The sequence below is a fragment of the Echinococcus granulosus genome (assembly GCF_000524195.1).
Source record: "Echinococcus granulosus chromosome Unknown EG_S00012, whole genome shotgun sequence".
Classification (NCBI taxonomy): Eukaryota; Metazoa; Platyhelminthes; class Cestoda; order Cyclophyllidea; family Taeniidae; genus Echinococcus; species Echinococcus granulosus.
The window spans coordinates 526,252-549,595 of record NW_020170392.1 but is presented as its reverse complement, the minus strand read 5'-3'; the positions used below and the strand labels follow the sequence as shown (position 1 = coordinate 549,595).

General features: G+C 43.1%; 3 protein-coding genes across 3 annotated transcripts; 1 reads left to right on the top strand and 2 right to left on the bottom strand. All coding sequences in view use genetic code 11, as the record gives it.

Annotated features, from left to right (window-relative positions):
* Positions 1-2,127: 2,127 nt before the first annotated feature.
* On the bottom strand, positions 2,128-5,340 carry EGR_02614 (Glutaredoxin-related protein 5; the record flags this gene model as incomplete). Its single annotated transcript, XM_024491863.1, has 2 exons — positions 2,128-2,598; positions 5,227-5,340. 2 exons carry the CDS (start codon positions 5,338-5,340, stop codon positions 2,128-2,130), a joined length of 585 nt encoding a protein of 194 aa, XP_024353678.1.
* A 3,288-nt stretch (positions 5,341-8,628) lies between these two features.
* EGR_02613 (RAC serine/threonine-protein kinase) lies at positions 8,629-17,651 on the bottom strand (the record flags this gene model as incomplete). The annotated part of the gene is made up of 8 exons (XM_024491862.1): positions 8,629-8,872; positions 10,317-10,483; positions 10,559-10,829; positions 11,410-11,795; positions 13,671-13,815; positions 13,986-14,257; positions 14,784-15,103; positions 17,483-17,651. The coding sequence occupies 8 exons, from the start codon at positions 17,649-17,651 to the stop codon at positions 8,629-8,631; spliced, it is 1,974 nt and encodes a 657-aa protein (XP_024353677.1).
* Positions 17,652-20,539: 2,888 nt separating this feature from the next.
* On the top strand, positions 20,540-23,344 carry EGR_02612 (jnk stimulatory phosphatase-related protein; the record flags this gene model as incomplete). The annotated part of the gene is made up of 3 exons (XM_024491861.1): positions 20,540-20,782; positions 20,852-21,032; positions 22,938-23,344. The coding sequence occupies 3 exons, from the start codon at positions 20,540-20,542 to the stop codon at positions 23,342-23,344; spliced, it is 831 nt and encodes a 276-aa protein (XP_024353676.1).

Sequence of the window (23,344 nt, the reverse complement as noted above, 5' to 3'; positions counted from 1 at the left end):
GTTTCGCCTACTACAACGTAATCGGTGCTGTAAGGAAAAAAACCCACGAACCAACCGTGGCAGACATGGAATTTGCGTGCAACAGAGAAGATTTCTGATTGCAGGGTCATTATTCCTTCGTGGAAATTCCATTAAACCTGCTTGTCCTGTTTGGAAACTGTATTGGTGGAGGAGAGAACGTGCTGGCCAGTTCGTGTGCCCATCGCTAGTCGTGGGAACATTTACGGAAAAGCAGAGTAAAACGATAACAAGGGACTGGATCTAAAATAGTTTCGCGGGAATAAGTTTTGGCATCTATTCCTCCTTGCCTTCTTATTCCCACTCCACCGATACCCAGATATCCATCTGGGTTCTCTCTAGCCGGTAGAGAGGTGGAGCAGGTGTCTCGTGCTCACTTGATTGGCATTTTCAAATAGGTGCCGTTGACGTCGCCGTAACAAACAGTTCCAGATGGCTCACGGCCACGGCTACTGTCGATCCAGTTGCTAGTAGCTTTCCTGCAGAACAGGAAAGTGGGGTAGTTGCCGAAGGTAGGCGTCATGCTCAACTCTTCTGTTGGGGATCGTCACAGATTCGCCCACCCGCAGCACATACCCTTCTTGTGCCACATCAAGGTTTACCGTCAGATATTACAAACCACGGTAGCTGTCCCTCGAGATCGGGTTTACTTTTCACTGCTACCAATGTAGCGTCCCAAGGCTTCGCAAAAGACGAAAGATGCTCTAACACTAGGGCAGAATACGTATTGCCAACGCACGTAAGAGCTGGAGGCTACTGGCGTGGTCCTGAGAACACGCCGCACAGCAGAAGTCAGAGGTAAAGCCTTCAGTGCCCACAAAGCATTAATAATGCCAGGGCGACAACTTTAAAATCAGATAGAGCACAATTAATGAAGTCATTACCCCGTAGAATCCGACATCCTCCCTCAACAATGCCGTGCCCTGGACCTTAGTAACAAAGTACTCCCAGAAAATTGAAGGCAAGAGGTCGGTGAGAGATTAGGAGGCGTTAAGGAGCTGCTGCACAGCGCATCGATTTGCGTTCCAACTAATACGTAGAACCCACTCGGCACTCCAATCGACCGCGTTACCATGCCCACGCTCTTTGATGCGAAAACCACCATTCTTCTTCTGCTTCAGGCGCACCTCTCTCCAACCCTCAGCCCATCTCCGCCGCCAATAATAAATTCACCCGTCAGTCTGCATTTTGCAAGAGCCAGCAAGGGTGGCTGTGCCGAGACGACTCGGTGGCTATTCTGCAAAGCAGTTACACCTGTGATCTTGCATGCGAGTTGGCAGATCCATGCGGACGGTAAAAAGGATCATAAATATGGTTCCGCCATTCTTAGGAAGCAACATATATCAAATGAGAAATTGCACTTAAATGAAGAAGTTTTACTTAGGAGGGTCCAACTGATCGCCCCCGAGGGACTCACGTACTAAATTCTGTGATAGGTATGATTTAAGGCGAGCACTCGAAATCGCGAATAAATATTGAGTAGAGGTCATTTAAGAGTCATACAATAGAACTTAACAACAAAACAGTCGTTAGGCGACGAACAATCATGTCTGAGATTGGTGAGAGGGTTGAGGAATGGCAACTCACCCAATCGCGTCTGCGTCTTGTTCGAGGACACAACAAAACCTTGCACTCCCACACGCTCCTATTGACAATACTGGAGTAGAGACAGTCAAGAGTCCTGGCATAGATTTCAACCATTTTTGGGTAAAATTTACCACTCATCCCCATGACGATCCAATTGTCTAGACAACGTGCTGCAAGTGCCTTTAAAGTGAAATGGCCTCAATGGAGCAAGAGACACGGTGCTAGTCATCCTTTAAGACGCTACTGGGTTGGATTTGAAGTGTTGCAACACGAAGAGACTTCAAGAAGACATAATTAAGACGCCGCAATCAAGGTGCCTAGAAGGTCACAGTTATAACTTGTTCAGTGGAGCTTAAAGTTTCAAGTAGAGCACCAGAAGATGCGACTGTACTAATGGGATAACTCCACAATTAAAAAGTCTACTTAAAAGCTATGCCATGAACTAATATAAAACAACCCTAACAGAGAAGACTGTTGTGTCTACAGAGACAACGAAGGTGATAGAGAAGATTTGGCAGAATCTTAATTTTTCTTCCCCTTCTCCCTCTCAGTAAGCAGCGATCCAATTCCGCGTCGCTCCAACTCGGCAGCCAGTTTGCCAGACCGGTGCATGTCGAGGAGGATATCACATCCCCCAATGAATTCACCGTCAAAAAAGACCTGGGGGAAGGTGGGCCAATCAGAGAAGAGTTTGGCGGCCTCGCGGACCTCGGAGTCGGAGAGCACGTCGAAGGATGAGAGAAGAGGTGCATCGGTGGCGGGGTCATGCTTGCCCAAAACTCCGTGCGCCTCGAGGATGCGGCAAACAGCGTTGGAGAAACCACAGCGTGGTTCCATCGGATCGCCCTTCATGAGGACCACCACGCGTGTGCGAGTCGTCAGTTCCGTAAGGCGGTTGCGGAGCGCCTTGTCCAGTTCTGGAGGACTTGACGCCTCTGAGGAGGAACGAACGGAAATGCGCGTCGGTAGAGCCGCGAATGTGGGCCGAACAGTCTAAAAGAATACGCTCTCGCAATTGCTACTCAAGAGTTTTAGTGCAATAAGGCTACTGGATTCCACGATCCAAACGAGTAACTGGTTCTGGCGTTCTGGATGCCGTTTAAGAGCCACTTGAATTTCAGTGCCCATCATCGTCATTGAATTTCTGATCTTAGTTCGCGGTCGTGGCTCAAAAGAATCGCAGTTTCCCAAGGTTGAGCACGTAAATAGTAATGCAGCACTGGAAATAAGGCGAAATGTTGCAACAGTGGTCTTGGGTATGCAAGTTCTTCAAGCTGAAGTGAATGCATTCCAGCGAAACACTAGGACCCCTGGGTTTCGTTATACACGGTCAGTCTTGCGTAGAGCCATTGCCTTCAAAATACATACTCTTAAAACAACACTGACGTTAACTGTTTGAAGACATGAGAGAGACGATGACTAACATATTTGTTCTTGTAGAGACAGACAAGAGGGACCAAGGATCATGTCGATTCCAATGATATGATACTAACTTTTGAAGGGCAGAATCGCTACAAGTGCTAGATTCCACCGCCCTTAGTCGCAGCTCAAAGAATGCTTTTCTTAAAAATTCGACATTAAAATGATGAACGCGAAAATACAAAAGTGACTGTGTTAACGTTCATGAAAAATGTGTCCAAATAAGGCTTTCACATCGGTAATAAATTTCAAAGGTTCTGAATATGTGTCACCCTCGAGTTCACTCGACAACACTCGAAAAAGTGCTAAAATGCAACGCTGGCTGTCTTACCTACAAAAACTGAAAATATTACACTTTATGTTAAAACAGCTACGACTCTTACTGAACACACAGATTTAAGTTTTCAAGAATCTTGTTGTCTTGAAAAATTATCCTCCTTCAAGTGTTAGAAATCAGGGGAGATCACTGCCTTTTCATAGAGTGCTAGCACTGGCACGAAAACACGGAAGTTACTTGAGTTGAAAAATGTTTTCAGAATGAGCTGTCATGGTGATAAGTTTGAAAGGCCATTACCATAAACATCAGAGCGCAAACAGGTGGTAGCAGCAGCACCGAGGGTCTGACTACCCACGAAAAAAAGGCACAAATTCCAGGAGCTCTGGAAAGACTCGTGCATAGCCTTACAGACAAATACTTGGGTTGCAGTCTCCATGATCAGCATGGAATGGACTTACTGCCTTAAGGGTTCGTACTTTACAAAACGGAGTGTTGAAACGGCAGTATGCACCTTGGTTACAAATTAGGTAAATAGGCGAAAAAGTTGGGATGAGTAAGTGAAATTCCAGGAAAATGTGCCTCACTAAATTATCGTGTCCATAAACGCCCTAGTAATCTTGAAAACAATGGAGTAATAATTCTTGTTGCTCAACAATCCCTTGTAATTCAACACTTCCAATGTAGCTCCGATCCGCACTCCTAAATAGACGACCCCCTTAAAGTCTCATCGCGAACTCTGCCTTGAAAGCAGAGGCCCGAGGATCGTTTAGTGTGGAAGACTGTAGGAAGTGAAAATTTCAAGGTTATATGGTCAGCACTGACACTCGAAAACAGTTTGTGTGACATCTAAATCCACCCAGAATGCACTAAAACATTGGCAATCTTGTGTACGAAAAAACGTAGAGAATCGCAAAGCAACCAGAGAACGCACAGCCCTACCTGTCAACTACTTTAGTTGCAGCGTCCAAGTAACAGTATTTGGGAGGAATACTGCGACTCTTGGACTTCATTTCAAGTCGAAAAGTTGACAGGTTATAAGAGCAACTGATTGACACAAAAAACTCAGGGAAATTAATGCAGAGACTGAAATAACTTATCACTAGAACAAAAGGAAAATTATCATAAATAATGTAACCTCAGCTTCCGACAGTTGTGCCAGGACTAAACCTTCTCTAGTGGCTGTTTTTAAGGCCTGATCGCCAAATGTAACCAAGACTTGAGAATGAAAAGAGCTTACGCCTTTCTTTCCTTAATCTTAATTTAGAAGTATTTAACAAAAAAATCGAATAAAAGCCCAACAGTCCACATGGCTTAAAATCATTAGGCAGGAAATTGCCTTATAACTCCTGCTTCAAAGAGATTTATGTCCTGGGAGGTGAAAGCCAATGAGAGCACGACCTTGAGAAGGCTTTGTGTAACCTTGTGGACGGAGTTTGACTAATCAGAGGCGTGGGTTATTGTGGAATGTTTACACAGGGCAAGAGTAAAATACAAGGAGATCGACGTAATAGGCGCGCTACTACACAAGGGGGAACGTGAAAAATTGCGGCTTGCTAGGAATTGCCAAAAGTGCAAAACAATAATTGCTAACGGCAATCCTTTCCTTTTCGTAGCCGATGGTTTTCATCAAAAACCATCTCCGGGTAAACATGTCAGCTTGATTCGACATTTACATGGGTTAGGGAAGAAAAGTGGGAGGGGAGCAAAGACTGACGGCATATGTCTGCAAGGCGCTTGGGGAAATTTTACACCGTCGACGGTTGAGGACAAGACTGACAGGCACACCAGAAGATTGATGTGCACACTAGTCGCGACCAGTAAAATCACGAAGAAATGACAGACCAATGTATAACCTCAACAAAGAACTATCCGTTTCACATAACTTATTCCCAAATATTCATCCACAAACAAACACACACGCTTACCTTAGAGAACTGAACGGGCAGAGTTGAGGAGTGAAGGAATGAAACACTTCCCTGGGCCAACCTTAGTGCGGAGAGTGGCAGAATGCGCAGTTTTGAAAAGGCTCTGAGCGACATCGCAATTTATCTGAAAGCCATAGCAGAACCAGTAAAAATTCTATTCGATTGCAAGAAACATCAAATATTCAAACAAAACACACGAAAATACAGCTGATATACTTCAGCCTAATAAGTTGGAAAAAAGACCCGGGTCCTTTAAAATGCACGCCCATTTATTGCACACATGCATACACACGGAGAGAAGAGGCAAACGACTAGCTAAAGCGCTATAAATCACGCACGATAAATTATGCAAAAAGCGATCCCCTTTGGGTGCCTAAAGAGTTGGATAAACGGAACCAGGATGTTTCACGCAAAAAGTGGTCCAGAACACGTGAGCAACTCCCTTTGAAGTTCAAACAACTGTTGAGTTGGCGCAGTGACAGATTCCTTGATGAAAAACACTCTTTGCCCATACGCACACAAGGAATGAAAGCTGAACGCCGAGAAATGGCATCCACAATACACCCCAACGCTGTCGCTTCGTGACAGCGCGCAGCTTCAACGCTGACTGCCAGGACCATAGTGCGAAACACAGAAGTGATAGATTTATTTAACATGTTTCCTGTTTCAAGTGATAAAATAAGCCTTCAACCTGGGTGAACAAATGTTTTGTCGCAAAAACAACGTTTGACAACAAAATCTTTACACGGCCAGACAGTGGTAAGGTTCCTCAAAGAACGCGTCCCAATATTTACTCTATGGAATTTGTAAACCAGACAAAATAAATGAGGACATAACAGCAAATGGCAGTATCCTGAAATGACATACATTCCTGTCTAGCACAAAACACCAGTGGATGTCTAACGATACGCTCTATCTGCCCACAAACATAAACAAGACCGAACCCTGACTACTTGACTGCAAGACAAGTGCTTTCGGTAGGCGGATTGGAAATAGGGCCATTAAGCGAGGCTCACAAGCGAGGGTATTTTAAGAACGAAAATCTAGTTCGAATTATACAATAAAAAAGGGCCAATGTGAGTGATAAACTGTTGAGACTAAAATAGGAGTGCCCGATTTGCAAATAACGTCTGTGGATTTTGGCGAGACTCGTTGACGTGTGGCAGGAGGCGGGAGCAGCTGTTTTGACGCGTGAAGATAGCTCCCATGCACAAGCATGGAAACCAAGCACACACAGAGGATGCATAAACGCCACAACACACACCAAACTCATAACAGGGAAAAACACGAAAGCTAGAGCGCACACACATTGGAAAGGCGGCATAAATCAATGGCGCTTGAGGGACAAACTGGGCAAAACAGGGGAAGGAACTGCGGCAGACGCGTCACCAATTCCAGTAAATCCAAAGCCACATCACATGGTCAACCCACTGCACGGGAATCGCCACACATGACAGGCACCAACTCAAGTGTTTAGTCAGATGGTTCAAAGTGGCGACTGTAGAGGGGAGGACCGGACCAAAGAGCTAGGAGGTTTGAATTTGGGTCGCCTATAAACTACAGGGCAGTGGGTGTCTGTGCACGTCCAGTATAACCTCGTTAACACACGTGGAAAGCAGACACGCTCAGATGACAATCCACGGGATAAAAGCAAATCCTCATAAAAAAGCATGAAATAAATCACTAAACTGTTGTGTGCGTTTATACCTCCCCTGTGTGACAGGGTGGGCAATTCACAAGCATACACACACACACACACACAGTTAGCGAGTGCGCAGTTTCGCTGGTTAAACGACGCAAAACAGCAGCACAGGATAAGGATGATCGAACATGCGTGTACATTATGAACGATGAGGGGAAGAGCAGAGACAAAAAGGTAGTGGATACAGCAGTATATATGTTCTTTATTAGCAATATCAGTATTGCCAAAACAACTCAGGACTGAGATTTAAACGTTCCAAAGTGGTAGTGAAGAAAGCAGAGGGCGAACAACCCCGTCAGCAATGGTACAAGAGAAATGCCAGGTCACAGGGATGGAGAGCGAAATGAAGAGACAGAGAGATACACAGTGCGAGATGACCGTGATTTCCACGAATGAGACACGCAGGCACGAGTCAAACAGTTGACCGGGGGGAGAAAAATAATCATGTCCGAATATATGACGGAGAGAAGCTGGGTTGTTGTCTGAGTTGCGACGCACGGGAATTTGGTTGAATGCGACGAACTACAAAACAGAAAAAGGCGGTCTTACGCATCTGTTGTTGTCCGGCAACAGAACAGGCTTGTGGTGGTTCGCACTAGTGTAAATTCACATGCAAAAATAGAGCCAGCGAATCGTTGATCTTGAAGTCGCATCCAATTTGTGGCATCTGAGAGCCTCTTAAAGACATTCCTCAGAAAAGCCTTGGGTACAGATGCACTGGAAAAACACTACCTAACATCAAATAGAATACCCTTAAGTAGCAAAAAAGGTGGTTGGAGGCAAAGCGTCTTAGAGCCTACCTGTGATCACGTCCGCCGGGAAGGAGCCTAGAAACAAAAAAGAGGTGTGTGTTGGTAAGGGTCGTTGGTTCTCGGATTGAAAACTGTTGCTAGCATCTCCATTAACTCAACGGAGGGACTCCTGAGAGCTATTACCACTTGAGTTAGTGGATTAAACGCGCAGATTTCGTCAGAGAACACGCAAAATACATGCATACACACACCGGCAGTGCACCTTACCTCCAAAAGTCCCCCTGATATAAACAGTCAAACCTTGCGCCTTTCTGCAATGAGAAAAGAAGTTGGAATTAGGAAATGGTAAAGGTAGAATTTCGAAAGGCGGTCGAGAACTACCGAAGTGACAGTAAACTCCGACTCTGTCAGTTCTTTAAACTCTCAATCTTTATCGGTAAGGGTGTAATGAAATGCAACATATGAACCAATTCACGGAACTCCTTCCTACTACCCACCTTGAGAGCCCTCAAAGAATCAAGGAGAAAAACAAGGTCATTTAAATTGCACATAGACATTTTGCTAAACCAGAAACTGTTACGCATTCTTCTTGAACATAGACATGATGCAAGGATAATGAGAATGGCTCACGAGTGCCTATAAGAAAATTGATAGGTCTCGGTAACTTTGGCAGCACCACTTTAAATAAAAAAAAACAATTTTAAAGCTAGTTGATGACGGTAGTGAAAAGAGACTACAATCTGTATTGCCAGAAACGCAACGCATGAGACATGAGGATAAATGCAAAAACAGACTAAGAATCGCCTACCTTCTAACTGGAAAATAAAACCGCCTACTAGATGACAATGAACCTTAAAAAATATCGAAACTACTGCGCTCACGTGTTCCGAATTAAACAGAGAGCAAAGTGACTTTAGGCTAACACACGCAGAGGAGAGAGTGGGAGAGTCAGTTGGGAAGGGCGCCTTCAGGTATAGAGCCATTGTCTCCGAAGCTGAGAACACTTTGACGACTGAGACTCTGTCGGCTGCCATGATAGCTGAAGCGCTGAAAGTAGGGCTGATCAAGGAAGTCGGAGTACACGCTCTTCTCCGGTGGCGTAACTGCCACGTTCTCCCTCTGGAACTCCTCGGGAATGTATTTGGTATCCATGTCACCGTTCACATCCGGCTTCCACGGCGGTATGATGTCCCTGTCAATTCAATAAACGACGGACGCATCAATAAATAGTCCAAAGTGCATCCCAAATAGTCCCGCAAGAAGACATACGAAAGGAGACTAATGAGAAGAGATGGACAGACCAACAGGCTACGCGAAAATGGGAACAGCCAGACCGGGAACTGCTGGAATTGCCATCCCAAATGCTGCCATTTCACACCATAGCAGACGAGATACATTACCAGCCAGTGGAAAGTGATGCAGTTTAAGAAGTAAACAGATTGACGCAGGTGTTAGGCCACATTAGCATGCTGGCTAGGAAACAATGACAGGCGCATCCAGAAAGAAAACCTAGTTAAGAAAATAATCCGCTAAGGCACCACAAATCGAATAGCACAGAGGACAATGAATTACTGACAGCAAATAATGTTGATCTTTATCACCTCCTTTCTTCTTGATACTGTTATTTAAGTCACTGTTACTGCTATTGCTCAGCAGCAAATGTACCGCCGCTATTTTTGCCCCGCAAGGCTGGCTTACTGACCTGATTGCCTTTATGTAACTGCTACATCACTAGAAACATGACAAATAGGATCAACGTGGTGTCGCACTTGGACTGTCATGCTGCTCAACTCCACATTTTGTAATCTTTGTGTGTTTAAAATGAAGGAACCAAGATGCTACCTTGAACTATGAGATCTTGTAGGTAACAGCACAGGCAAAGTGATAAAAATGCTACCTGAATTTACATACTGGGTTTTCTGTATTTTAAAAGGCGCAATTTAGTTGACAAGTGAGAACAAAACTGAGCTGCGTTTTGGCATCCCTAATGGCTCAAATACTCATCACCAGACACATTCACATATGCACGCATAAGTGGAGTGGAAACTTGACGTGTGAATGGAAAACACTTCTGCAGGAAGTCGCGTTGACGCATCACACCCACGTGCGAACGCGCACACACGCACACCTACATTAAAAAAAAATAAAGCAATCATTCAGATTCCATGTCACGATTAACCAACCATCACACAGGGATGCCTGCTGCAACTCCTGAAGAACATTCTTCTTCAAAATCCCCATAAGTTCCCACTTTTGTGAATAGTTCTAGAAGCCGCCTCTTGCCAGACTCCCTCTGATTGGCTGGGATCGCGTTAGCAGGACGGTAATTACGCTAATAATCACTCTAGGTCCAAGGCCAACTGGCCACTATAAGTAAGCGTGGCTAAGCTGACCGAGTGACTCGGACTTCGGCGCGATTTTGAGCTCGTATCTGGTCTCCGACACTTCCTGCTACCCAGCCCCCAGTGCAGCCAATGAAGACGTCTGCCGAGAACCCTTTACCCACCGCTTATCCGGTTAAGAATTCACTAGGATCTAGGACACTAAGGCAGACAAGCCACAGTCACAGCAAATGGGGATATTTAACCAACAAAATAAGTTTCACCCATTGACCACGGTGTGAGCATGACACGTACTTGCGGATCAGTTTATCCCAGGAGATAGACTCGAAGAAGGGGTGCACCATGACTTCAATGGCGTCCGCCTTGCCCCCACCAAGTCGTTCGGCTGGATCCTTCATGAGGAGGCGGATTAAGATGTCACGCGCCACAGGACTTAGGTTGTCCGGCACCTTTACGCTCTCCTATAGGGGGAAATCGATAAACTGATGTGGTGGACGCGAGCACAGCAAAAGGACCAAAAACGGAGGCATGCGAACCTGGAGGATGAGTTCAAAGAGGATTTCGTGTTCGTTGGAGTAGAAAGGCAGTCGACCGCACATCATTTCGTACATGACGACGCCTAGACTCCACCAATCCACAGAGAGTCCGTAGTCATTGTCCAGGAGCAGCTCCGGCGCCAAGTACTCAGGCGTGCCGCAGAAGGTCTTTGTGGTCGAGCCGAAGCCTATGTCCTCCTTGCACAGCCCGAAGTCGGTTATCTTGATATGACCATCCTTATCCAGCAACAAGTTCTCCAATTTCAGGTCTCTGTATCACAAGTAGAGATAAGCACGGTTATGAGAAGTTGAACGAACGTTAGTCCTTTTAAAGAACATCCCGTCTTCGGTAATTCATTCAGCCGTTGTATCGGACGATTGTGTGTCATGATCCATTAATCGTTTACGACAAATTGTATCATGACAGTGTACAAACGTGACTACTTGACTTATTCAAAGGAAACGCATCCATTCCTTCAAACTGACTATTTAAAAAATGTAGTAAAACGATCAAAGTTGAATATTCCTGCTTGAGGCGAACCCGCTATCTACGTGAGTCTTAACTCAGGACTTCCATGGCTCAATTTTGAAGAGGACCAAATGTGGCAGGACAAAACTTGATTGGCACCAGCAACATGACTAGTTAAACGCGATTGACACTCCGGTTTGATCTGCGACGGAGCCAGCATCCAAAAATATGCAACTGCAAGCCGAGGAACGCGTTTGAAAGCATCATAGATTACAAACTAAAAGCTCCGATGAGCATCACGTTCGGTGACTAGGCAGTGATGGATCCTTACCAATTGGAAACATTCGGACTGTGCAGGCTACAGAGAGCAAACCCTATCTACCTGCTTAATCCGTCAATTTGTTTTGAATGACTAGTAGCATCAGAATCGGTTGATGATGAAAGGCGTGGTTTAGGATAGTTGTTTACGCGTCGAAAATGGTCACGAATTTTTAAGTATTCCCGCCCAATGACTTGCCTATAGACGATGTTCTGACTATGTAGGTATCCAAGAGCAGATGTGATTTCGGCGGCGTAGAATTGTGTCCGCGACTCGGAGAAGACATGCTCTCGCGAGAGGTGGTAGAAGAGTTCACCGCCATTACAGTACTCCATAACGAAGAAGATATGGTCCCGTGTGGTGAAGGAGTACTTCAACTGCGTCATGAAGGGATGGTGATTGAGTTGCAGCACCCGATGCTCTGTCTGTGTGTGACCGACCTCCTCTTTCTTGAAAAAGGCGATGAGCAACAATGACACTTAATATGAGGAAAGTTAGCATTATACTCAGAAATGTAGGTTGTTGTGCTGCACTACTAAGCTTGGGCTTTCGCTCTCAGATGCTAACAACACAGTCATTTTGCTGCGGAGCAGACATGCGCCAGACACTATAGGGGCTGTAAACGCAATTAATGATAGGGGTAACACTAAAAATAGACTAAAAAAGACTGTTAAAACCGAACAAGCCTTCGGGTAAAGTGAACCACAGTGGGATATTCTTGGAGGTGCGATTGCATGAAGCCTCTGCATAATCCCTGGCTTTTGGTGATAATAGAAAGGACGCCTAAATTCAAATACGGCGGCTCCAACAACACAACGCGAAGTAGGTAAATCCATCCCATTCAATTCACCGTGAGGACAGAAGGTAAAAGATCAAATTCTATAGAATAAGAATGCCAAATTCTTGGGTAAGTATTCGTCAAAACGCTCCAAGATTGTACGTCTTAGATGCAGGTAAACTATCACTGCTTTACCCGGTTTGCTTACCTAGACGATGACGAAACCAGCCTCATCTACGTACGTGGACGCGCTTTCCACGTCTGACGGGCATGATAATACTCTTTGATAAGAACGTGTACCTTGGGTCTTCTTCCTGGATTAGGTATGAGCAACATGATCGTCGGGTAAAAACACGTTGATCCAGACAGTGAAATAACTGTCGAATACAGCGAAGTTATTAACGCAGATTAAGTGGCACAATTTAATTTCAGTAGAACCCTGAACTAACAACAAAGAGATATGGAAAAATATTAGAATCAGAGAGTTAATGACTAATTGAGTTTAAAAGACCAAAAGAGCAAAACCCACTACACGTTTATACATGCCAAGGTAAACATTAAATTAAACGGAACTACGGAGAGAATTATAAAAATCCGATGAAGATAGGCAGTTTTTTCTTGGACTGGACTGAGAGTTATTTCGATGGTGTAGACACGAGGCCTCGAGGACATGCTTGCGCATAAGGTCACGATGGAAATTGACTGGTAGAGCCCGACTTGAACATTGACCTCGATAAGAACTAAACTATGCGTGGCTGGCTAAAGATCGTAGGTCCACCCAGAATATGCTCCTTTTCTCAAACCGTACGCCTATCATTCAAGAGAACATGTGCTTCCAAAGAATAGTTGATAACTTTGGTGGGTTTGGACCAGAAGCCAAAACGGCAGCCACATAGGAGGGAGGGTTATCGAAACAACACCGCATCCACGTAACTCATGTCAGTGTTAGATGCATGTGATCGCGGGGTGTGTCGACGTATTTAGGGTTTCAAGGTGATAACGGTTTTTCGCATCGGAAATAACCCATGCACCTAATACAACCCGGCCTGAACTGCGTTTAAGGAGCCTGGACACAAGTCAAATAAACACCAAGAGCTTAGGTAAGAAGTCAAGAAGGCTACAACTTTGACACCCAATGACAGAGTGGAATGACAACTTGTTTAGCTTGGCGGATTTCAAGTTGATTACATCTTAAAGATAAAAGGAGGCAACAGCAGCACAGGATTTGGAATAAGATTTCAAGAAGTGGGAACATCAAATTGAATTAAACAAGGTTATCCTACTTGCATAACAAAACCTAGTTTTTAATCAGTGCTTGGTGAGTCAAGGGATTTAATTGGGTGTATGGAGAAGCGGTTTAACAGGTGAGTTATAACAATGCATTACAAGCTAAAAAAGTACAAAATCACTTGATGCAACTTATTTCAGTGCGTTGGAGAATGTCAAATTACAAAGGTGATCTCAACCTACCGGTTCACATACTTTTAATATAAACAAAAAAGAGAATTCAGTAGAATTTGATACAAAGTAGAAAAAATCAAACCACCTCAATTAGAACGGTCTTCTTAAGGATTTTCATAGCGTAGAAGCAGCCGGACTCCTTTTCTTTGCAAAGTACAACTTTGCCGAAAGTTCCCTTGCCAAGCACCTTTAAAAGCTCAAAGTCGTCAGTGGAGTAACGCTTAGGTGGCCTAAAAATTAAGGTTTAATCATTTTAGGCTAGCGAATGATGGCATGGGAATACAAGACAGTTTGATCTATTTCAAAAGTCTGCATGTAGCTACTTAAAATACGCATAGTTCTAGTCAGAGATGAGTGAATGATTCACCATGCACACAATAGGTTTTACAAAATATCCCACCTCTGAGGAAAATCAATGACGACGTCTTCAGCGAAATCGACTTTGAAAACACTTGTGGGTGCCTCATTTTCAGAGCGAAGTCGGTTGGCGACCATTTGGATGGCACTGATCCACTCATCGCGTTCGACTTCGTGTTCAACGAAAAACAATCGCTCCACCACTGTCGTCCACTGGAGACCTCGCATTAGGATTGTGTAGGGCTTGGGCTTGTTCAGGCATATTATCTGACAGTCTCGAACGGTAAAATTATTTAGTGGTTGCTCTAGGTTGTCCTACAAAAAATAAATGAAACTCACAAGGCTTCCCCACCAAAGTGAAGGTTATGAAAACATGAGAGGAAAATATCAATTGCAATCGACGTAAGGAATCCTTTTCCGATTTGGGGAGAAAATGTATCATATTGCCGGTTAATAATGATAAGGTAAAGGTAGAATTCAAACAGAGGACACCGATAACATAATGAACGCCAAAAAGGGAAATTCTACATTGCTCTACTAAAGTAGTACCATTTATGTTAGTGAATTACTCAAAGCATTTACATATTGAGTTTTTAAGACTGCAAACAACCAGTTCTTAAACGAATTTACAATAAAATGAAAACATCCACGCCGCTCACCTCTGCAGAGCTTTTATATCCATTTAGAAATGTCAAAATAGGAAGTAATAAATGAAATAAACAACAAAAAGGCGAACAAGTACTCTTATAAATCAGGTGAATTTTATCAAGATTTTACAGAACTCAATGAGGGTCTAACAGCCACGCATAAGAAATAATTCCAATACTTCTATATGGCTTACTCTTGGAATATTTTTATATCCATAGAAGGTACCATCCTCTCTGAGAATGAAGTATCGTCGGCGCCATGTTTTGATGTGTTCACCCCTCTTCATGAGCCAGCCTTCGCGGATGACTTTCCGGGTGAGAGGTAGGGTGCGAATTCGGAAATATTGCATGAGAGAGGTGGGGTTGATGGCAAGAGCCTGTTGCTGACCAAGAAGGTCAGTGGAGCCGGGCAGTCCACCCGTCAAGTGGGGCATAGAAACGGGAGCTTGGGGAACAAAGTGCTCCTGACTTAAACCCGCATACGGGGTGCCGGCTCCGGGAACAAGGGAGGAAACTGTAGAGGGATTCGAAAATTGAGGCGTATTACAGGGAATTTGTGACATGGAAGCGGACTGGAACTGTACAAAGGAAGATAAAGGGTCTACCGCCATCGATGCAGATGTGGGTGTTAGAGTTCCCATAGGCTGAAGTAAAAAATGGTTCGTCTCAATCGTATTATGGCAGACAAGATGTCTAATTTATTGCCGGACGTAAAAAGAGTCAAAAGCAAAACAAAAATCTGCTTTCAGACATATGGAGCATTAGCTAGTTGGTGTGCGCAGTAGATAGCGTTCCAATGTAAAATTGCCCATTGCTAAGCCTGGGTAAAAAAACTTGAGCACAAAGAGTAATTCATTTGCGAAATACAGCACAGCTATCGATACAGTCGCTGTCACCCAATAATGCCAAGTAAGGTAGAAGAGCACTAATAAACCATGGTAATAATAAGGAATCAATTTGGATAAAAACTACTGAGGTGATCACTCACTGTTGAACAGTTTAATGATTCATCCACCTGCATTTCGACCCAAGTAATGAGAGAAATGGCAATCAAAAAGCCAATCTTCCAAAACCTTAACGCGCGAAACGAGCCACCCAGCGCAAGCGAGCCGTGTGATTTGAATACGCGGCTGAAGGTAGTTATTCCAATTCCTTCGGCTTCAGGTCAATAAATAACTGATAAAGTTTATAAAGAGATATCAGACCCACTTCCGCCTTAAAGCAGATATTTTGGTACACTTTAGAAGGAAATCAATTTTGTTCCTGCATAACAATTAAGACAATAAAAATCGTAAAAAACAATAGAGCAAAACGTGACATGTGATTATAAAGGTAAATAAAATGTATCATGAGCAACACGAACTGACGTAAATCAGTTCAGTACCACAAGCGCACTATTCTTACCCCATTTATTACCCATCCTCCATCAATTTTTATCGTATTGTTTAAAATACACATCCTTACACTATTTATATAAATAGGCTACTGATCAAAACGACAATAAATTTTTTAAACCTCAGGCAATTCTGCTCAGTGATGCCTTAAAACTTTAGGAAATCAGTGAATGTGCCACGCCATTTGATAAGGTACTGTTTGCACTTCAAGGAACAAATTAAAAAAGTTAATGATTTGTAGTTTACCAAATAGTTCCAATTTGTGCAATGCCGCGCCATCAAAGTACCCTTGACCAATTCGCACGCTTAAAATCAAAGGCAGTAGATCCGTCCAACTTTTCCACATCCATCGCTGAATCCGTACAATTTCACTCTGCGCACCACATCTGTCTATCCATTAAATTAATTTTAACTGATTTCAAGAGTGAGACTGTCACAGCTAGTTATGCAAACTAATAGCATGGGGCCTTTATATCTCTCCGGTAATAGCAGTAGATTACCGATGCTAATTGTGGTGCAGTTAAATTAACGCTTGTTTAAGGTCGTTTAACAACGTAATCAGCTAATAAATATTTTGTCCTGATTGTGCTTGCATCATTCATGCAAAAAAGCACAAACAAGTAATTTTCAGCGTTTTCGCAGCGATTATCAGTCACCCGATGAGTTCAAATGCTGTTGACAGGGTTTTAAACATCACGCAAAGTTTTCCCCAAAGTTGAAATAGGCCATATCACCAAGGCGGAAGATTTATTGTGGTTGTGCAAAGGGCAGTGTAAGTCTCCGAATAGCTAGTGCAGCACGTCTCCTGGCCCAAGTGCGGGCCAGGGATACTGAAGTTTCTAGGTAGCTAGACATGCAGTTAAACAGAATATAAAGTCAAAATATGTGTTTGCTTTTAGGGGTATTATGCTGCAATTAATGATTTGATGCGATAAAGTTGCAAAGGTCTGTACAAAGTTTGTAACGAAGGTCTCGCACTAACGGATTGTGGGGCTGGTTTTTGCTTTATCCATGCCACAAAAGCTAACTGTGATATAAAACTTTGATTGTTCTTTTAACTCTTCGCTTTGGTTGAGCGGACACTGAAGCCCATGGCCGTTGCATTTCTGTCCGTTGGCTAGTACCCCACCAAGCCCTTCTGAACGTCGCCAATGCATATTCTGCACGAGTATCATGTCTTCTCTCTTCTTTATAAGATGATATACAGCATAGGCCATCGGTAAAGGATTAAGGAAGGCAGGTACGCGAGTGGCTCGACCAAGACTACATAGTGCTTCTGTTTGCATTCCTTATAACGGTCATCTTTGCAAAGCTCCGATCGACAACAAAGACAGAATTCCAAAGCAATCACTATGATATATTTTGCATAAATTACAGAGAAACAGACTATGAATTACAAGGTTTCAGTGGAGAGAAGATAGTTGGAGGAGACGAATGTCCTTGTCAAGGCGTTCGCTTATTAGTAAGTTCTAGCAGGATTTGTTTGAGGAGAAGGAAACCTTTCGTCATCTCCGCATCAAGATCAGTTTGCGTGGCTTCTGTAGTCACTGCATAGACTGCCCTTTGCTTCACGGTCTCCACCTTGGAACCGAATCGGGTTACGTAGCAGAGGGAGTTTCTACGTTGTGGTAAGACGTGGTCCTCTGGGTTGGAGTCATCGGTGGCCATGAAGTATGTCACATGAAACCCTTTCCACCAAAGCGACCTGATTAAGAATGTAGAGGCGCCTTTTTATGACCGCCCCACTTTGCGCATTTGAACTGGTGACGACTTCAAGCCTGAATTGCGGTTTTTGGTCGCACTTTTACGCAACGTTCAGGGCGTCATTGTTCAAGGCACCGCAAATATCTGTTGAATACATTTCACTCACAAAGGCTAGTTGGCGAAATGCATAGAATTTGTTGTTTATTTTAGATTCTTAATTTTGCTAGAAGAGTTTTCGAACGCACATTAACAGCTCTCTGTTGGGGAGTAGAAGTTAACGGATGCCGGCATAGGTCTAAATGAGTCGTTGATCCTGCGATGTGCGGAATACGGGTACAAAACTACTCGACTAGCGTAGTCAAACACAGTAGACAATGTAATCGAATACAAATTGCTCAATTAAACGACTGAAACCCCCATGCACCACCTAAACACTCCACATAGGTTAAAATTTGCCAATAAATTGCCAACGCATTGAGCAATTTACATATGTACATGTACTCTAGAATATTTGCAGAGTCATTGTCTCACTTTAAAGAGAATGGGAACCTCTAATCCCTACTGAGCCTGTACATCCCAATTTGCGCCTCCTAATTTTAAACAAGCCTTGTTTTCTCTGCAAATCCGTTATTGGAATTGGAAATCAGTGAGGGAGACGAAGAAAGCTCGTCATGAGGGTGAATAAGGCTAGACTAACGCATGACCTAAGTAAATCAAGTTCTAATTTGAACTTGACAATTACACTACGGTCACGATCATGAGTAGTTTGTAACGGTATTTTTAACACTTAAACGACTCGTCATTCTTACGGACATAAAATTCGATAAAAAATCTATTTTCTAGTCCATCACTTTAAGAAAAGTCATGTTTTGGATAGTGCCTTTTGTGTAAAATACTACTGTAATGGTTTGGTCAGTTTTTAACTTCCCACGGGGGGGGGCATGACTTCCAGATCATGCCAATAGTTCCCTCCTTATAGCTTCTAAACATCGACAATACATATTTTGTTCTAATTTCATGTGGCAATAAGTTAGTTGTTCGTTTAACTCACAGTTTTGTAAAAGGAGCATTTAGGCACTCCCCCATTGTACCTTCTGCAGGTAGGCTAGCCTTCGGTCCATGCTAGCAGGTCCAAGTCCCACCCTATGTCAAATATATGTATTCTGCCGGGGTATTGTGCCTTCTTATATCTTGGGGGAGAATCGGAGCTCTACAATTACATCTTGGCCCTCACTATTATTCTGTCCACATCATTGTATAAAATAAATGCTGATAAAGGCATAAATATGCTTAAGTGATATTTTGTTCTTAAAAAATAAAAAATCTGGAGGCAAATATGATTTGTTAGTCATCCAGCAGTTATCTTAGTCCAATACAAATCTTATGATGTGCAGAAGAACATCAGTAGGAGCCATAGGATACCTACTTGATATTAGTTTGTTTAATAACATTTAAAAACATTGAACTAAAACCTCGGAGCAAGTTAATAAATCTAAAGAAAGTAGTTTGGCTTATTTATGCAAGAAGGCCAAAAGATGACCTGAAGCTTACTGGAAGAGAGAGTTGCCGAGTAAAACAGTTTCTCACCTACAATACACATCCCTAAAGGAACCTCAAGGTGTTACTTTACCTTCAGCTTCAAAAAACAAAAGGGAGCATATTTGCATTTTGTCTGTAAAATAGGGGTATACCTAGCTAATCCAATTTCACTTGCTTCGGATCGCAAACGGTTTACGTGACAATTGCTAGCACTAGCTCTGCGATGCAGATGCTCTTTGTTGCGCTAATTATTCATATAACAAACTCCCATTTATGTATAGTCAAATTATGCTTTTTATCTGGAATGCAGGTACACGCACAAGTCTATGCAATTAATTAGGTACATGCAAGATATTTAAACAAAACTTTGCTACTTTCTTTTGCTATGTGTTTACAAAAATTCTGAATTGGTTGTTTGGTTTCATTAAATATCATATCTTAAGGTCAGATTGTTGGTTCGGTGCTCCTTTCCTTCCTAGGTTCGCCAGCTGGCGTCATTGGCTCAGGTCCGAAAATAGTAAGATGGGTGGGAATATGACCAAAGTTCTTCCCCATCTTTATATCGGGGGTAACGAAAATGCTAGAGACGAGGGCGAACTTATTGCTAACTGCATAACTCATATACTTACAGTTCAGAGCACCGAAGCCGAGATAAATAAGGTAAGAAATTGATTGTTAGTTCAGGCCTTATGTGTGGGGTATTTTCCGGTCGTTATAGTTTAATTTTTTTGTCTGAATAAGGTTTTGATATGATTGGTCTGTTCATTCTCATTATCTTACTGCATTGTTTGACTGTAAAATAACCCTTTTCTCTAATTGAATTCTCTTTGAAATGCCTTTGCAAAATTAGGACCGCAATTTAGTATTTTTGTCTTATTGAGTCGAATTTTTGGGTTTTAGCTGTCTAAATACGAGTACCTCAAAGTCTATGTTGGGAAACCAGCTAGTAAGTGTTTGCTCAGAGTGATTCCCCAAACAAATGACTTCATCCATGCTGCACGAATGCAGAGCGGAAATGTTCTCGTTCACAGGTGCGTATCGAACTTGTGATGCCAAACTGTCTCCCTTTCAGCCTTATTGTACATTTTTATGGCAAGTTTTGATTCTACTATAATTTAGTGATTCTTCACTCGTCAACTCTTTTGTTTTATTTAATTTAACACCCCATTTCCTCTATTGAATTGCTGACTATTTTGTCTTATAGTCATATTTCGAGTAAATATGACTATCGTACTTTGTAGAATTATTTCACCTAACCTGCCTGGTGGGAAATCGGTATTCTCTATCTTTTCTCCGTCGTTAGTGAATCTGGCATGTCTGCTAATGTTGCTGTGGTCGCAGCATACCTCATGACAGTGTACAACTTGACTAGCAAGGTTGCTGTCTCCACACTACAAGGTCTTGTTCCTCCCGCTCATCCTGTAACCTCCCTACAAAATCAGCTTGATCGTTTCGATCCAGAGACTCCTGGAAATATTCGTGGAGATGCACCTATCTCTGCTGCATCAGAGAGGGAAAGGTTGTTGGAAAAGTTTGGTCCTTGGCCTCAAATGGAGGTAGCTCCGCCTCCTCTTCTAATCCCTCTTCAACGTTTAGAAATCGTTATCTGTTGTTTTTATGCTTAGACGGACCAACGCCTCCTCAAGGCCGCTTTGGATGCTCACGACGAGTTGAAAGCCTCGGGAGCGTTCCTTATCTCCTCAGGAGAAAGCAGGCCGCGTCAGAGAACGCCTTCGCCACCTCCGAACACCACTGCCAAATTTGTCCTTCCCAAAGACAAACGCACCCCCTCGCCGCCTGATCCAGGTACTTTTTTCATCTCAACATTTCGTCAACCGTTGTATTTTAATAATTTCTCCATGACCTTAATAAACTGGCCTTAAAAACAATCCTAACTGTCGAGATTAGATTTAACTGATAGGCTTAAGGGCATTGGATATTTTGCAAGAGTCTAAGGTTTCATTTGCACTGATGTCCGCACGCTCCGGTTACTTTAAGCGCCAGGTCCTTCATCATCCAATTTTTGAGAAAAAAATGTCTATTTAAAAATATATTTGATTTAGCGATTAGGTCTTTTGATAACCCTAAGGCAAGTAGGCCTTATAGCGTAAACTACTGTTTCCGTGTCATTCCTCGCACACTGGATAAGTTATGTATCAATTTCACTCTATTTAGTCCTCATTGTACGTCACTTCACAAAGCATCGAGCTGTTTTATTAGGTATATTTGAGTAGCCATGCAGGGATCTATCAAATAATTGAATTAACACCGAGCTTTAACTGCTTTGTGCCCCATTTTTTGCGAGTATAGTGCTAAATTATGCCAAGTTGTCGAGAGTTTTGGATTTCTGCTTTCATTTCCGCCTAGATGACTTGTAGCACTTGAACTGGTAGCGTCCGATGAGCTCTTATTCATGTCTTTCATAATGTATTTGAATAATTTTGCACTACATGAAGGACTAAAGCAGGTGAGCACTGCCTGTAAACTTTGTTAGCAAGGATAAATGCGTAATCGTTAGTCGACTTGTTAAAATTTATTGGGACATACCAATACTGGTGGTCAGTTTACGAGGATCGTTGTCCATCAGATAAAGCACGGTAATTAAGTAAATGATTGGTAGATGAAGATTCGACTCCCTAGGGCATTTAATCTGAGCGTTTAGTTTGCCTTATGCTCGAACATTACGCATCATTATGCATGCACCCCAACTTGTTGGAAAAAGGGGGAAATCGAGTTCATGCCTACAGCACAATGCTCCTTTTGCCTAACGTAATTCATTCATGCTGTCTCTTCACTTTTAATCAGTACCCGAGTTATAGCTGATTGGCCTGTAGAGAATTGGTCTGTTTGGAGTCAAAGTTGTTTTTACACGGATGGTACAGACTTACAGTGATAAATGGAGGAGATCAGCGATCGAGCAGAGAATATAGAGTGAAATGTTTGCTGGAGGGAGCGTGTGTTCGCTTTCCATGTAAGGGTCATTGTTGCACTAGTCTTTTCAGGGCATCCAACAAACAATGTAGTTGTTCATTATTCACAAACTAAGTTTATACTTTGCTTTGGTCGGAAAATCCACGACTTAGTCTGAATTGAGTGTGAAATCCACTGTTACTCTTTGAGTGCCAGTAGTAATGCAGTACCATTTGGAATGATGAGCTGATGTTAATTGCTCGTTGACTTCACTGTTTTTGTAGTTCTGCCTCAATATGAAAATAAACGAGTATTTTGTGGCCAACTTGTGCAACCCTGGGTATTCATTTGTTCCATTCAGTAGATATAGTGCAGGCATTAAACAATTCTTTCGTAAGTCCTGCGTAGCCTTGAAGTTGACTGTGATGTAACCTACATTTTCTTCCCTAAAAATCATTTATGCGTCAAGCTGAATGTTACACTGGGACATTGGCGATTAATATCCAATTCGCCAGTTTTCTTCTCTGACATTCGGCGAACTTGAAGGCTATTTTCGTACGCTTTATATAATTATCCTTGTGAAATGAATAATGGAAATAAGTGTAGTTGAAAAGGTTACCGCATTTACGGTATTTTGGCTCCCAAAGTAAGACAAAAGTGCTATGCCTTTCCACTTGAATAAGGTTTAATGTTACAGTGTGGTAATGTTTCATTCTTCCAGGATATAGTTAGTTTTGTCATCCCCAGATGTCTTGTGCAGTGATGAGAATATAATTAACTCCTTTTTATGGCAAATTTCAGCATACACGAACCCGGACGGCGAGTTTCGTTTTGACGACGCGCACGGCACGAGCGATAAATCGGATGAGGATGGTTTCGAGCACATCCCCACCTCTCCGGAGGACTCAGAGAAGAGCCTGGCGGACGAGGACGCCATCATCGGATCCATTCCAGTACCGCGGCCAGGTGTAACAGGTATGAGCCTGATTGGACACAGCGTTGCCGGTGGCGGTGGCAGTCGGACGCACGTCTCTAATGCACTCACTGAGAAGGCGGCGGCTGCGGTAGATGAGGGTGATATGATGTTCGAGATGACTGACGAGATCCGTATTCGATTAGACGCCGCTGCGGCTGCCATTGATGAACACGTACCGTCCACAGCTCCCGTATACCACGATTTCACGCAACGCAGACGGCTCTCACCATGA